Genomic DNA, 17,520 nt, shown 5'->3' on the forward strand with positions numbered 1-17,520 from the left:
ACTTCCAGGTGCTTCTGGAGTGGCTTTTTTCCCCCCCCTAATATATTACAGTTCCAGTCTTCAGAATGGACACAATATGTTTTTTGGGTCTGACTAATATATTGGAGTAAAAATTATTAGCTAGTTGTACACTTAATAATATGCTTTAATCTTCAAAAGACAGCCCATGAGAAAAGCAGTAACTCCATATAATGTGAAAGATTTGAAGGATCTGCTGAAAGTAGAACAGAGGAACATGACATCTATAATTGAATAAAAAGGAGAATTTAATAGCCATTAGATGTGCACTGTCCTGTTTGTCATTAAACAGAGCAGAGATCTTGTTACAAATGGTATGTTACTGTGTAATTAAATGTATTGGAAATGCAAAAGCACTTGGGAGTTGAATTAAGACTGCCAACAATGTTGTTAATGCTTGGGCGGGAGTGGCCAGCAGCAGTATTGTTGTGAGCATTTCACTGGTAGAAAGATAAAGACAGATGCTGAGGCTCCACAGTCTGCAGTTCCCATTGTTTGGCTCAAGGCAGCTGTGTGCATGGTGAGATTACAAAACCCTCAGAGCTCTCGTTTTTATGGAGGCTGGAGTGTGACAGCAGCTCAATTTTATGTGAGAAGGAAAATGTCCACAATGAAAGTATCAACCTACTAATTCCTACTGCAAAATGGAAAAAAATTGAAAAGTATTTCCAAATCCACTCTTAAATATAATACAGTGTGTTAACTCTGAATTTTTGCATTAAAAAATGAAGACGTTCCAGGAGTGAAGCTTCCAAAACACAAGAATGTTTATAACTGTTCCTAAAGGAGAATCTGGCTTTTTGCAGATTCAATACTCCACAGAAGAACTGTAAAAATATGCTAAAAGGGGATACAACTATCTTTTCACAGTATCCTATATAATTAATTGCCTAACCGTAATAGTCATGGTAATTATAAAATTCTTATTGAGGGCGTTAATATGGTAGTAGATGTGCTTTAATACCATATTCATCACACAATTTTGAATTCTCCATTACTACACTGACTTTTCCTGAACAGATTCTCAATCCTTAGTGAGAAACATAAATAAACTCAGCTTTCATATCTTTGCGTTCAATTTAAATGGAATTTATTGCTATTTTCAAAACTTAAAAACTAACATAAAACATAGCTGTATCATTATTCATTTTTTTCAAGCTAGTCTTCTGTTAGTTTTATTACTATTATTGGAATCATTCACTGCAGTTTACTAAGATCAAAGATGAGAAACACTAAATCTTTTTACTTCAGATATTTTAACTATGATATTGAATATCAAGATGCCTTAATAAACCAAGAATTACTGAGACCCAACTTCGAAACTGCAAACTGGGCACACACTTAATTTGCAAAAATATTGAAATACTTGAGTCTAAATATCTTCCTGAACTTTTAGGAACATACTAGATTATAAATTTACAACACTGAATTAATTCTCATGATACCACAATCATAAATATTGGTTATCTGTTCTAATGAATAATCAAATTCAATAAGTTAGGGAAAATAAAAACAGAACATGGAGAGACCAGTCAATCAATTACTTAATTATATTAAAATTTGAAATAACCAAAGGTTTATTTAATGTATTTGGCATATTCTGCCCTCAGCCCCCTTGACTGTATCATATCTGTTGTACACATATGTTAGGCACTGATGCTTGGATAACGGCATTAAAAGATATGGGTCAGTACTACTGGTTTCTGTTAATATTTTAGATAATGCCCCTAAATTAATATCTTTATACATCTTAGATATTGTAAGGTATAGTTCATTTCTGCTAAAGAAAGGAAAACTGAGAAGTTTGAATATTATTTCAGCTAAAATTACAGCAGAAACCCACAAAACACAATGCAATACATCTGTGCTGCCAGTCATTAAAACAATTTAGATGGTTGAAATTGTTAAATCTTCAACTGAAGAGAAACCTCAAGTGTCAAGGCTCAGTTTGTTGTCAGCATGCTTCATACTCAGCTGCTACCTTACCATTTTTTATTAGTGCTCAGGCAGAAGTCGCACATCAAGCTGTTAGCACACTCAACAGTTGTTCAGCCAGTTTACTCACCCTTTGACCTTCTTTGCCAGGTGGACCTTGGGGACCCTCCAGCAATCCCTAAAAATACAAACATTAAACAATTATAACATTCAGTGCTATTTTCATCCTCTATTTTTCTATAGAAGTAAGACTAGTCCAAAGATCCAGATGGCAAGACAAGGTATTTATTCCTAATAATAAGAATTGGCTATTCCTAACAATTCCTTCAATTTTATATTAAGGTGCAAGAAAGAGCACAAACAATAATTATTAATCACATTCCACATATGAAGGCAGCATCCTTTGGAAAAGAAGAGATAAGTCAGCACTAATTAAGCATAGTTATATTTAACTACAGTATTAATTGAAAAGTGATTTATCTTGTTAAATTAGGATGTCATAAAAATTGATAAAAAGTTATTTTAAATGAAAGACAACTTACTCTACAACTCAAATTCAAATATAGGCACTGAAGGGGGAGGGGAAGTCAGGGAAAGGGAGCTAAATATAGCAGAAGGCCTTATGCTCACTGGATCCTAAGAACCAGCCCTGTGCTGCTTCCTCTGCATATCTGGCTTGACTTTTCAAAACATTTCAGTGTCTCTTTCTCTCTCTCTTCTGAACAGGTACAGGAGCTTTGAGTGAATATATTCTTGAACTGTGAGCCTTCCTTCTGAACTCAGGGCGAGGATCTGCCTTTTTCAGTCATGGATAAAATCACAGACCAGTTCTGATGCTTTGAGGTTTTAATTTTATGTCTGATTAATGTACAATATAATCATAAAACCTTCATATAACATCTCGGAGAAACTTAGAACAGTCATTCCCCCCACTCCTCCTTTACTTCATGAGTCACCTTGGTATACAATTAAAAAATTACTTTGAGGAAGCAATCCAATTTCCATTATAGCAACAAGAAATGTGAAAACATTTTCCATGTAATCAGCAAAGAATATGTAACACTTCTCCATTGTATAATTTAAGAAAAAAAAAAGCCTTGCATGTTATATTACATATTCTTACAGGCTGTCACAAAATTAAAGAACATTCATTTTGTTTATTTAAGAATTTGAAATATTAAAATTTTAAAATCTTTGAAATTATTCAGACTTGTGTATTGCTTCAGCATGAGTTACATCTTTGGTCACATTCAAATGCCTTACTTAGAACCAACTACACCTGCTTATTGACCCAATAAGGGTGAACTGAGGTGCCCTCACAATCATGATTTTTTAAAGTACCCAGGTTTCTAGAAATGAATTTAACAAGTTCGTTTATGATCTCTAATTCCTAATATAAATGTGAGAAGTAAGTAGGCATTCCAAACCTACTAGCTCATATATCTTCAAGTAATGTTTTAAGTTGATTAGAATGTAGTCTGACTTCAATTTTAAAAAGAAGTGGTCACTTCAAGAGCTTTTCCATTTCTATCATTTCTCCACTTTCAAACACTGATGCTAAAAATATATCTCGGACAGCATTTCACCATAGGATATTTCTCCTATCATTTCAGTTTCTAATGTAAACAGGATAAGGTGTAGGATCTTTTACAAAGCTGATGCACACCATTTCCATTTTTCACCATAAGTTTATGGAACTAAATTATGCATGTATTTGTTGTGTCCAAAAAATAACATCATGGTAAGTTAATTATAGTGCAAGTAATGTAGCTTATACATACACAAACCCATAAAGCAGCATGACAATGTGACCTCTGTAAAGCTTCTTTACTTTCTCATCTAGGTAGTGTGGAACTTGCAGTGTTCTGTCTAACTGTTAGCAATATTCTAATTCTGTAAAGAAATTCTGGGAATTCAGGAAGAGATGGAATTTTGTTTTGTTAATTTTTCATTTTAGTGACAACTTTATGCAGGGGAATGAGATGAAAACCCGTAATGTCCGTTTTATGGGGGAGGAAATACTTGGCCTCACATATCTACAATAAGGCTCCAAGGGGACAAGAATTACACAGGAATGTAACTGCACAATAGTGATAATTAATAGCCAACATTTTTATCCAAGGAGTACTTTTATTCTTTTTCTTCTCTCTACAATATTATTGTCAAGAAAAAGGAACCAGATAAGGAGATTTATCTTCAAGGAAAGGGAGGAGAGCTGCGTACAATTGGTAACTAGGCAGGGAGGACTCCCCTGTACAAGGAGCCACATCCTGATATTGAAACTGAGGTAAAAGTTCACACCAGCTTCAGTGGGATCTTCCGTTTAAAAAGTGATAGGACAACCTGGGCCATGTTAACTAACACAGATCTAATACTGTAGTAATTTGGGCAAAATAATGACTTAGCAATGCTATCTCTCCTTAACATTCACTGGGAGAGATGAAGGAAAAATAACTTCAGAAGAAACCTGCAGGGGAAATGAAAAAGAAACCTTCTACACTGAATTGTCTAAACAGATGAATAAAACTCTACTATTGAACTCCTATAGAACTTGGCAATGAATAGAAATACGTGTTTGTAGGAAGGCTATAGTGTCTTCTAAAGTATCTACTTAGGTCGAATTTCTATTTAATTTCTGGAGATCTTCCTTTGGAGAGCAAATATCAGATTTGACTCCCTCCAGCCATGGATAGCACAGTTGGTCAGAGGAGCCCACACCACCGATAAAAGGATAGAATATAGACTGAATATACATACCTATATCTATCTATCTATCTATCTATCTAGCTATCTAGCTATCTAGCTATCTATCTATCTATGGTATATGGGATATGCTGTGGATTATGTTCAAAGTATTTATGTCAGAAGGCAATTTATTCTACAAGTATAAACTCCCCAGGTAAACAACAGCCAAAGCAATATAGATCAGAGAACCATGCAATGGTTTGTGTTGGAAGGGACCTTTAAAGGTCATCTAGTCCAATCCTCCTGCAATGAGCAGGGACATCTTCAACTAATCCAAGTTTCTCAGAGTCCCAACCAACCTCAACTTGAGTATTTCCAGGGATGGAACATCCACCAACTCTATGAGCAATCTGTTCCAGTGTTTCATCACTCTCATTGTAAAAAACCCTTGTTATTATATCTAATCTAAATGGAACCTCTTTCAGTTTAATACCTCCTTCAGTTTTATCCCTTGTCTTATCTCAACAGGCTCAGCTAAGGTCTGTCCCCACCCTTCTTATGGGTGCCCTTCAGATATTGTAAGGCAACTGAAATAATTCAATATGCACCATTGTCACTCTGATACTTTTAAACTGGCAAGAGCTTGGCTATGGTGATGAGCAGAACAATGTATAGGAACAGCACAAGGCACTGTGGTGTGTAAAACCAGTCTATTTATGTGACATCAGGCTGGCAGGAAAATATGATTCATCCTTCCTTGTTACCTAACACACATGGGATTTTCCTGACTCTGCCAGGACACCTTTGAGGATGAAAGGTGGTTTCCTTCTACCTTCATGAAGCAGTGAATTAAAATAACATATGCAGCCTATAAAGCCTGTTCCTGCCATGGACCAAGCAAGCCCCTTGGAGTAACATACCTGAAGGAGCTTAAGAACATGAAGTGCAAATTCTCAAACATTACCATGTAGCTTGGGGAAAATAAAAGTCAGTAAAATGGAGATGTTCGTAAGTATAGCTGAAACTCAGAAAATCTGCCACAATGTGTGAGGGTGGCTATGAGAAAGATGACACATGATGCACTACCAGGCACAAGAGGGTTGTACAAAATCTTGTAATGAAGAGCAGAAACGTGTGAATTCCTTTATAAGAGGTAAACCATAAAGGAAAGTGTTGACAAGGGAAAATATGCTGGTTAGAACATAGAATAGAAAAAGAAATCACACTGTGAAGAACATGCAGACAGATATTTAAATGAAATATCATCAAAACTTAGTCTAAGCCTTAGTTGAGGAAAACTAGGAAAAAACAACAGGTTTTAAAATAGTAGAATAAGTGAGTTTTTAAAAGAATTTGTATTGAAACATATCTGCAGGAATTAAAATTTAAGTACTTTAACAGCTTTTTTTTTGCAAGTATCAGGAGATAAAAACTAATAAGAATTATTTACATTGAGACAGTAGAAGAAAAATATGATAGGAAGTTACAGAAAAATCAGTAAACAGTTCAGCCAGTTAAGGTGTTTTGTTTCAAAAACTGCTCATTTCAGATGTATGAGTGTGGAGCTATCAGAAGCCACTTAGTGTAGAAGGGCTAAAATCCTGTCATGCGACTCTGCAAGTGCAAAAGCATTTTTAAATACCTGGCACATCAGAACAATCATCTGCAGAGACATAGTGGAAGCATTGTTCATAAATTTAATAACTCAGAGAAAGTGTGTAAGAATATACTCTCAGAAAAGCGAAGCTTTTATCACGACCCCATGGTGAAACAAAGAGCGTTAAAAAAAAGAAAAAGCCCCAGCTGAAGAGGAATAGTAAGGTTACTTAAAGTTGTTATTCATGTTACTTTTCACAGATGATTATGGTTGATGCCAAGAGAGCCAAATATTAGATAAGTACATATATTTTTGGGATTCTGAAAGTCGCTTCAAAACATAGCTGATGCTTTTTGAAGCAGAAGAGTAGACACCTGCCTTATGCATTTGTAGGTAGTGTTGCTGGAATATATTCTGAGCTGGAATACATTTCCTTCTCAACTCAAATTAAATATAATACAAATGTTAGCAATAATAATGCTGGTTGAATTAAGGCACTACAACTATTTCATTTATAGACCAGTTTGTGTGTTCTGTAAACACAAAGCTACTTTCACCCAGTTTTCCTTCACTATGAATTCCAGGAAACACATAACCGAAATTTTTACAGAATAAATACTACTACTAGACAGGGAGAAAATGCATGCAATTTAGTGAGATGAGTTAAACAAAGACAGAGACAAAGTCTAGATTATGTATACAGAAACACCTTGTGATAATGTAAGAATGGGTAATTTTAAAATAATTTGAATATGTCAGCTTTTATAATGATAAAACTTTCTACTTCAAAAACACCCAGCTCTAGTAGATATTATTTTGCCAAGGAATTTCAAAACATCATGTTGATGAACAGAAAGGTATAGTTCCACTGATATAATATCACCACTGAAACATTTTTAAAAGCAAGCTGGTGGGCAGTTCCCCAAGTGCAACTAAAGTAGTTCACGAAAGTACAGTCCTTATCAGGATAAAGAAAAGCTCTCACACTGTTGAATTACATTTTCAATGATCCCTCTGCAAACTCCACAAGTAGAGCAGCACAGAATCATGGTACTCAGAAGTCAGGTAAAAAGTGACCACAGCTTTCAAAATTCCTGACATAACACAGTGGGTGGTCACAGTGAAGAACTGCAGCCTGACTTGGAAGAGCACTTGCCAGTCGCCCAAACACTGGTTGTGGGATGGTTGGTACTGCTGTGGCTGCACTGATGTAAGAATGGCACAGCATCTCAGATACAAGATGCAGTTCAGTAGGCTTTAATGGCACCTGCTTAATCTGGAGGTGTTTGTAGAGAACAAGTTCTACTGTGCAGGTCACTGTGATCCTTCTACCCTATTTTCCTTTTTGGCTTGTTTGTACCATACCGAGAGTGAATGAATGGCTTCCTCTCAGGTAATAACAGACTATCACACTCTGCAAGCAAACTGAAATACAAATAACTGAAATACAAATAACTTTCCTCTAGTCAAGATGGTCAAAGTGTTGGCTTCTCAGGTATCTTCAAGGCAGTTTACTTGCTGCAACTGTGATGGTGCCCTACCTTGAACCCCAAACAGGGGGATGAGGAAGGGGAGACATTAAACTACAATTACCATAGTTTCCTCTTCTTGTCCACAAGACTGTCCATCACCACCCACACGGAAGCCCACAGAGCTTGCAGACACACCTCACTGTTACAAATATGGGAAAAACAATGGGAAAAATGGCACAGGAAAATCACAGAAGGATGACTAATTTCCCCTTGTATTACCATTTATGAGGCAAATTAGACTAGCTCTATCTTAAGCATTTCCAAACATGGCCTGATCTCAGTCACATCCTTACGGAAGTACCTTGAGACGGCAAGTAGAAAGATTTGTGTACCTGCTTGACCACTCAAAGTTACTGCAGTGACCATACTGTTTTGCTGTTACACCATTTTCTTTCTAAACTGCTTTCAATCCATTTATTTATACAGAAAAGGAGACAGTATTTAGCAGAAATATTTCAGTCTGCTAGAAAACATGATAAGCTACATTTTCTTGATAATTTATTACTGGAGTAAACAGAAAATATGTTCCTTACTGATGTCATTATTCTTTGGATTTGGACGTTTCTGGCTCTCTCTGTCAACTTAACTTGAAATGTACTTTCCTTCAGAGACAATACTTTGAGAGGGAAATTGGAAAGGTGATTTCACACAAGTTTACATTCATGAACCTAGTACTTTTAATAAACACAGGTTTATTTGCTAATCAAAAAAGGTATTATTAAAATCCTGAGGAGTCAATCGTAATTATTCATTACATTGATGTCTACTGCATATGGAACAACTTTCAAATCATTATTCTAATGAAGGGCATATAAATCACATTCATGCCAATTTATCAGAGTAAGAATTTTTGAAAAACAAATTTACTGTAAGGTTAAGACTTCAATCTTCCCTTGTGCCTTCAGTATCAGTATTACAGCATAAAGAAGATAAAAACTGCACTATAACTGCTAAACCATCTTCTATTTCAACAAAGAGGTAATCTTCTGCTCCCATAATTAAAAAGTGGCTTTGAAGAAGAGAATATTTGTAAGTTATACTGTGGAAGTTAAATGATCACTATATTTGATGAAAAACAACTGAACAGATTGGTAGTTTCAGGAAATTATTACACCCCCATTAAAAAAGCTCAACAGATAAAATTCAGATTTTCCTTAAAGTATATGTCTGAAGAGTTTTAGAATGAAAATATATTTTGCAGTCTATACAGTAATTTCACAACTATAAGGCGCACCCTTTTGACTAAAATTTTCCCCCAAACCCGGAAGTGCGCCTTATAGTCCGGTGTGCCTTATATGATCTACAAAGTTGTGACATTTGCACCCCGGAAGTGAGAGCCGTGAGCCGTGGACGGAGCCGGCAGTGCCGCGGCAGCCGGGTGGAGGTGGGCCCAGAGGCTCATGGCTGCTGGGTTGAGGCGAGGCCTCAGCCAGCAACTGCGCGGGGGGAGCTGGGGACGGAGCCTCGCTGCAAAGAAAGTGCGCCCTGTAGTCCGGTGCGCCTCATATGATCTACAAAGTTGCGAATTTTGCCGACTCCCGGGGGCTGCGCCTTACAGTCCGGTGCACCGTATGGTTGTGAAATTACTGTACTTTCTTTAGGCAAATAGGATTACTTTCCTTTATTTCATTAAGTGGAAAGAAAGTGAGGGTAATTTTATCTGAGTTGCTCACTACTGGAGAGTGTGTGTCCATTTCTTTGGCTTCACATGAATAACTGAGGAGAAAGCTGCACAATCAGGAGCTGATGTTTGTTTAGAAAGGGGAGAGCCAGAAGCTACAGTGGAGCTTGCCCAGACCTGAATCTGCAACTTCCTCCCACAGCCGCCTCCACACGGCACTTGTGCAGCAGCTTCTTTCGGATCAGTTTAACCAGACCTGGGAGCCAGCATTCCAAATATCTGTTTAGTAAGCAAGTCCTGGGGACTTCTGTCTGTGACCGACTTAAGCCTTGGCTTCTGAGTAAACACTTGGTGCCATCTGGATGACTATTTTATAACTCCTGAAAGGGATAGGTCTTCAGGAACGTACGGACGGACGCTCATTTTCCTCAGGAACTAGAAGCAGCGTATCGAGTGTCGAGAGGAATAGTTATCATATATTTTACAAGAGAGGCTGTGCTACCTTCCCTCACCTGTCACTCTTCTGACACGGCACGCACAGGCTTAAGCTGGGGATGCCAGAGCGGGCAAGCTGCAGAGCCAGCTGTGACCCTGCAGAACCCAGTCCCCAGCTTCTGCCGCTAAATCCCACACTACACAATTTATCAGGGAACTTCAGCTTTAAACATCCCCCATATTGCTGCATAAAGGGGACATAACAAAGGAGAAAAGTTCAAAATGTAGGCACAGCATTTATTCATAAGACACCTGAAAAGTACTAAAGAAAAAGAAACATCTACTACTTAGCAAGCAATTCAGAACATAGCAGAGAAATGAGAGGTAGCATAAAGATAGGATGAGAATTGATCATGATTTTGGACTACTCACATAAAAATACCACCCTAACTGAGAATAAAAAGTAAATACATACATCTGGACTTGGGGAGTGTTGACTGACTCATAGAAACACAGGAAAACTATACATCCTTAATAAAAGACCTCAAATATACACATATATATGCCAAATTTACAATAAAATGTATTTGCATGAATAATGCTGAGTCAAAAAAATATACTTTGAACTACTGAAATTGCTAATTTTATTAGGGTTTTATGTAAATACTATAAATTTTATCACATATTTCTTGTTACAGTTTAGCATATTTTTCATTACAATACTATTTCTTTTCTCTAATTCTTCATGAATTATTGATGAAATTGTATTAACAAGACCTTAGTATGTGCCCTTAATAAATGCACAGAAACACATGGATTTCTAATCACATCCCTTTCTAAAATCTCTCTTATTGCTACAAGTAAGAAGTTTTGTCAAATGTTCATGCTGTTAGGATTTCAGTGTGAAATTTTCTGTTAACTCACATCAAACACGAAGATCCAGAGCTCTACCCTATTTTTGAGATGCACTTTCTGAGCTATGAAATTTCAATTTCAAACTCATAAAATAATTTTTGCATCTTATAAAGCAGTGCTATTGTTTCACCTGTTTTGCAGTTTAGCATATGCTCATCTACCTAATAGATTGTTACAGTTGTTGGGTATTTATGAATTCTGCCATACATGCTGCCTTGAAGTTTCCCTCATTCCATACTATAATGGCAATATCTGTCACTTAAAAATACATTTCCCCCCCCTAATAGCAATCCCTTCATTCTTTTCTGTATTTTCTCGTGTTTCCACGTTCCTCATGCTTCTGAGCCATGTGGGATCTCCCACTCATCAGGGTTGCACAAACACTTTTAGACACAGAGTCACTGACATCTTTTAGACTTTTGCAGGTGCCAATAGCACAGACAAACCCCCCCCTATTTTTACTGGTTTTTTTTTTGGTTTTTTTTTTTTTTTTACTGTATTGTTGTGTAGATTACCTACAGGCAACTCTCCCTGGACCAAGCAGCTGCTGCAGTGAAGCAGCCTCAGTCTTTTGCTACCTTCACACTCCCTGTGCTAAGGATAGAAGTATGGTACAGGTCGGTGTATGGGGAGAACATCCTGACCCTGAACAACACTCCTGATGGCCTAGTTTTTGCTGAAATAAGAATATATGAGAGACCTCATTCAGCTTACTCCATTGATGTATGATTTCTATAGAAACACACAGGAATGGAAAAGGGCAGTAGAGCTCTGTATGATGCCATCATTTACCACCTGTCTCTGTATGCAATTGCACTGGGACAGAAGGTCGATGACCCAGGCCCAGTTGTCCAGACTGAGTAAAACTTGGTCCCTTTTAATATTTCCTTCCTCCCTGTCCAAAAGTCCTACTTAGGACTTAGTTCTAACAGTGTGTCATCATTTTCACTCCTCTTCCCCCCCCATGCCCCCCAGCAAAATTAATTTACCTTTTAGAGAAAAATAAATAATTTTCACATTAGAAAAAAAAAAATTACTAGAAGCAGAGGATAAATTTATTACATTAGGCCTTCAGTCCAAATGAATGGAAAATTTTAAAACTTTAACAGACTCATAACTGAAATGCTTATATCAGATTTTGGCTATAACAGCATGAATGTTTCTGACACAGTAAATTCTCATTAAGTGACACACGAACTGTGATATTATCTGACCTACTATTTATTCACAGCAAGATATGACATCTTCCTTTCATGATTATATATTGTAAGAATCACAGCCACAGAGCCACACAAAGAAAACCACTCTAAAAACTGAATTTTCTCCTAGCCATCATCACTTGTGTAATTCATCTTCTTTTAGTTCTTGCCAAGAGAAACGTGCAACTATTTGCAGTGGCGGAGAGAGAAAGCCTTCCTGCTGGGCTGTATATTGCCTCTCTGCTGTAATCTGTCTTCAAACTGCTAAACCCATTCACACTCACTCTAGTCTGCATCAGCTACTAGCATCCCTCTGAAGACTGTCTCTGCTTGCCCAAAATTTAAATATTCTGTTTTAAAAAGTGTAAAGATGACTATCAGTAAATGTACCAACACTGAGACACCTTGTTGTGCTGGAATCAATGAAATGAAACATTTGCACAGCATTCTGTAATCAAAGAAATGCAAAGAAATGTGAAATTGGATCACTTCAGGTACAGAAGGAGTAAGTTCAGTCACCTGAAAGCAGTGTGCCCCGGCAGCCAGGAGGGACAAAAGTGTCCTGGGGGGCATCAGGCACAGCACAGTCAGTTGGCAAGGAAGGGGATTGTCCTGCTCTGAACTGGGGCAGCCTTACCTTGAATATTGTGTGCAGTTTTGGGTACCACAATATAAGAAAGATATTAAGTTCCTAGAGTGTCTAAATGAAGGCCACAAGGAGGAAGAAGGGCCTTGCAGGGAAGAGGCGCTGAGCTCACTTGAGCTCAGTCACTGAGCTGAGGGGAAACTTCACTGCTGTTACAACTTCCTAATGAGGGGAAGATTTGGGTTAGGCACTGATCTCCTCTCTGATGACCAGTGACAGGACCCAAGGGAATGGCCTGAAGTTGTGTCAGGGGAAGTCTAGTTTGGTTATCAGGAAAAGTTTCTTCACCCAGAAGGTGTTTGGGCACTGGAACAGGCTTCCCAGGGCTGTGGTCACAGCACCAGCCCGACAGAGTTCAAGTGTTTGGACAATGCTCTCAGGTGGGTGGTGTGACTCTTGGGAATGGTCCTGTCCCCTGGGCCATGGCAGGGATTTGATGATCCTTGTGGGTCTCTTCCAACTCAGCATATTTTGTCATTCTTGATATCATACTACTCACCTCCGAGTACGATTCTTAGGAAAGCAAAGTGTCTACAACTGCAACTTAAGACAATGAACACAGTAAAAAAGAGAGACTTAACATACCCAGGTATTTCTATCAGAACAGATGTAATAATTTTTCAATCATTTGCATAAAAAATTTTCAAAAAGACTGCTCTGTGGTCTTAGAGCACACACAAAACAGATATCCTCAGGTTTTTTTCCTGTCTTATCTTCAGACATGTCTGATTCCTATTTCTGTGATCCCTTCAATGCCTGTAAGAATCCATCTAAAGGAAGACATACTCCAATGTATCTACTACAATAAAATTGCAGTTTACTACAGTAATACTATAAGGCGCACTTTTTTTTTTTGCAGTGAGGATCCGTGCGCAACAAAGTAACAGAATCACGTGATCGCGGGGTTTACTGGCTCGGCTCGGGGCCGGGCAGGCTCAGCCCTGCTCGCAGCTGCCGCCAAGACCGAGCACCGCTGCCACTCAGCGGGGTCGGGAGCCGCTGCTGCTCGGCAGCGCCACAGCCCCACCTGCCCCTGCCAGCTCCCCCTGCGGCTTTCACGGCTCGCACTTCTGAGTTGGCAAATTTCCCAACTTTGTCCATCTATAAGGCACATCGGATGATAAGGCGCACTTCCAGGTTTCCATTGAAATTTTAGTCAAAAGGGTGCACCTTATAGTCGTGAAATTACTGTAATTATATTTTAATAAACGTTAACTCTTCCAACACAGTTTGCGTATTCAAGAACTAAAGAACATAAATGGACCTTTTTACCCTAACTGCAGCAAAGAGTCACTGATCTTGGGACACAGCACTAACTTGTTCCCAGGAAATTGAGATATAGGATATTATAATTCATAATGCAAAAAACAAGTAGTCTAAAACATGGCAACTAAATTTGGACACCTTACGAATAGAATTTTTCTTTATCTGATGGGTCTCTGTTATAGCCTTCAATGTTTTTAAAATCTAATGAAGACCCTTGCTGCTATGGTGTTGGAAATTAAGGGTAGGAAAAGACAATTTATAATAATTTATACTAGGAATAGCAGTTATTTTGAAGTTTATTTAGGATTACATGGGTAATATGAGTAGTACACATGTGGCTCATAACACTGAGTCTGGGAGAAGAGCTATTCATGTTGTGAAACTACAGCCTGAGAATATCTAGCCAGAATACAATGCCCTAAAAGTATTGATCATTTTTCAAGCTTTTACTGAAAAATGGTTTTCCCTAAAAATAACAAGAGAATTCTTTCACTTGAACAAGTCTACGCTATTTACACACAGAATAAACAAGATAATATCCTTATTAGCATTTGGGAGGAAACAAGATGTTTTAAACCTGTTTTGTTTGGTGGTTTTTTTTTTTATATTCACAGGATTCCTTTCACAAGTCATGTAGAAAAAGCAGAGGCACTCTGAAGAAAGGAACTTGACTTTTAGGTTTAGCATTGCAAATAAGTGAAAAACACGCAGCATTTCTTAGGGATTTTCTTTTGGCTGCTTTTTTTTTTACGTGTACTCACACCCAAGGCAGCTGGTCCTGGAGGTCCTGCATCTCCCTAAGTTAAAACAGGAGAGGAAGTAAATCAACAATCTCTTCAGTTATAAATATTTAACCTCTAGACCTTTCAGAGAATATGCAGCACTGCAGAAGCAATTTCAGTACCATCATCAAACATGTTGATTATGAAAATATGTGAGTAAAGTGATATTCTTCTCCAGTAATGGCATAGATATACACAGTTCACCACAGGTTAAAGGGAAAAAAAAAAAAGCCAGGCCTCTGCATAAATGAATCACAGCTTAAAAAAGCAATCCTTCAAAACACATTTCCATATGTTAAGTTACAAGCTGCAGCTTACATGCACAAGGTGGCCGCTGAAGCCAGTGTGACAGCTCACATATGTAAAGACATCTGACTGTGTAAATATTCACAGGAATAGGTCACTGAGGTACAAATCACATCTTAGACCTTCAGGTTTAGTTCATGGGAGAAAATTAATGCACAGAGAGAGCAATTCAGAATACCAAATTTAGGCTTCTGCTCAGAACTCCTTTTAAAATTTATTGTGATAAAGGGTACCTGCCTTTTGCATTTACAGTTAGCCTGTACTCATCCCTTAAGTTGCACAAATAGCAGCAGAGGGTATTTGCGACACATAGTTATGGCAACATATTCAAAACTGAAGAATATCATGCACACTCACATATACATGCAACTTAATAGAGTCAAAAATGTACCTTTTCTCCTTTTGGACCAACCACACCAGGACTACCAGGGTCACCTTTTAGTCCCTGGGCAGAAAGAGAAATGCATATTTGTTGTCATCTGTGAAAAATCTTGTAGCGCTGTGAATTAGTATACACTAAATAAATAGGCCTAAAAATCCTATCACATTATTAGTACTATCTCGAAATTATTTATTTTCATTATTTTGTGAACAGACAAACATCTATCAAAGATCACATGCGTCTTCAACATGTAATTAAACATACAGAGTAAATCTACTGTATTGTGTTCCATTATGATAAGTAGTGACTCAAAATGCAAAGTTCCTTTGCAGTCTTTCATGGTCAACAAAGATAGAATATTAGAGAGAGTGCTATTACATTCACTTGAACTATGTTAAAATTGGGAAAGAGACAGAGAACTGCAGATGTTGTGTTTCAAGTAGCAGTCTTGAACTGGAGCAGAGAGCTCCAGGGAGGTACAGCTCAGAGCTGCTCCATATCTTCCAACACTCTCATTTTCACCAGTGTTCATAAAGGTAAGGAATAATTTATTTCCTTCACATCTCCTTCTTTATTTCTGCCTTCAACAGGAGAAGTAAGTAGTACTACCTAGCCTTACACTTGACATACACAGCCATTTCACACTTGCAGGATCAGAGCGGTTTGGGTTGGAAAGGATTTCTGAATTTGTGATTCTGATTTCTGGTTCAACCTCCCCTGCAGCAAACAGCGACATTACCAACTGGTTGCTCAGAACCCAACCCATTCATTAATGTTTCCAGGGATGGGGAATATCTACAATATCTCTTATACAACTCTTCCACTAAGAAGTTCTCACTGGTAGTACCCAAAAAAACCCAAAAAATATCTTTAGTATCCAGCACACAATCTTTGTTTTCTCCTTGCTGCAAAACAAATTAAAAAATCAGAGGTTTCAAAATATGCCCAGTAAATTCCAGCTATTCTATAGTAAAGAATGAACATAATTTTCTTGCTGGACCAACCTACCAGGAGTTCATTTTTATTTAAGTTTGAGAGATTTTTCTTGTGCCTTCCCTCTGACCACTGCTTTAGTGGCATGAGAGACTGTGAATATTGAAAGTCAGAGACACCTCTACCAGTTCAAAGATTTTACATAGAAATGAAATGGCAACAACATAGGCAATACAAGACCCAGTCGTAATGAGATGCTCCACAAGTAGCCACCATTGATATTATTCTGGGGGTTAAATAGGTCAAGGATAGAAAAGATTCATTTACATCTGAATTAGGGTTGACAAACCAAAGTTCTTCCCAGCTCCCTTTTTGTCCTTGCAAACTCTATTCCTCAGTTTGCAATTATTAGGAAGATAGAGACAACTGGCACGAAAATGGTAACTAACATCTGTGCCTTGGTGGGTACAGAAACATGAAATCAGTGAGTGTTCTAAATACTGCATATTTGTGCAACTTCACTTCCTGCTAAAATTACATTAATTCGCCATCTGGAAGGAACATCATTTAGAACTATATGAGCATTTAAGTACCCACTTTGGATTAAATTTGTGGTTGTTGTAAATACCCCTGATTTAGCTTTGATTTGTTCTTTATTAGGCTTGCCAAATATGTAATAGTTAAATCAGAAGTAGTTTTGCTGTTTGAACTTAAAAAACGTAATAGGCAGATGGATTCAAAAACCAAGCCAAAAAATTGCCTTCTTTTTACAATCTGCATATTTATGACATAGCTTTAATATTGTCTCCATTTGCTACATTTTACTTTCAACCTCCTTCTGAAAGACTGCATAAAACACAACCCATCCATATTCTTAAAGTCATTTTAGGGATTTTTCAGGTATGCAAACTGTATGGATTTGGTTGAAAGTCAATACCAGCAAATCAGCTGTGGAACAATAGTTATGAGTTTAGGAATTGGCTCTTAGGCTGTATGTTTACAGAAGACAAAAGATAAGGCTAAAAAAATCTGTAATTCACAGATGGTGACATATATTTCTGTGTCTCTACTGAATAGAAAATGCAACTGCAGATGAAAGATGCTGATCCTGAGCCATACACTTTCAAACTACAAACCTTTTTTTTTTAATTGTTGTGCTTAAAGTTTTTGGTAGTGTTCCTGCAAGAGCACCTCAGTGAGGTGTGCAGTCTGACAGCTACTGCAGAGATGACGACCACAGCAATTGGCCTCAAATAAAAAGGACAAGG

At 37.7% G+C, this 17,520-nt stretch overlaps 1 protein-coding gene across 1 annotated transcript in view; it reads right to left on the minus strand.

Annotated features, from left to right (window-relative positions):
• Positions 1-17,520, minus strand: part of COL19A1 (collagen type XIX alpha 1 chain) — a 183,709-nt gene that overhangs the window by 74,950 nt on the left and 91,239 nt on the right. The window contains exons 13-15 of the mRNA XM_033054946.1: positions 15,329-15,382; positions 14,611-14,646; positions 2,084-2,131 (exon numbers count right to left, since the gene is read on the minus strand). Coding sequence (XP_032910837.1) covers positions 2,084-2,131; positions 14,611-14,646; positions 15,329-15,382 — 138 coding nt within the window. The remainder of the gene's footprint in view (positions 1-2,083; positions 2,132-14,610; positions 14,647-15,328; positions 15,383-17,520) is intronic.

This window comes from Catharus ustulatus, chromosome 3 (assembly GCF_009819885.2).
Source record: "Catharus ustulatus isolate bCatUst1 chromosome 3, bCatUst1.pri.v2, whole genome shotgun sequence".
NCBI classification, from domain to species: Eukaryota; Metazoa; Chordata; class Aves; order Passeriformes; family Turdidae; genus Catharus; species Catharus ustulatus.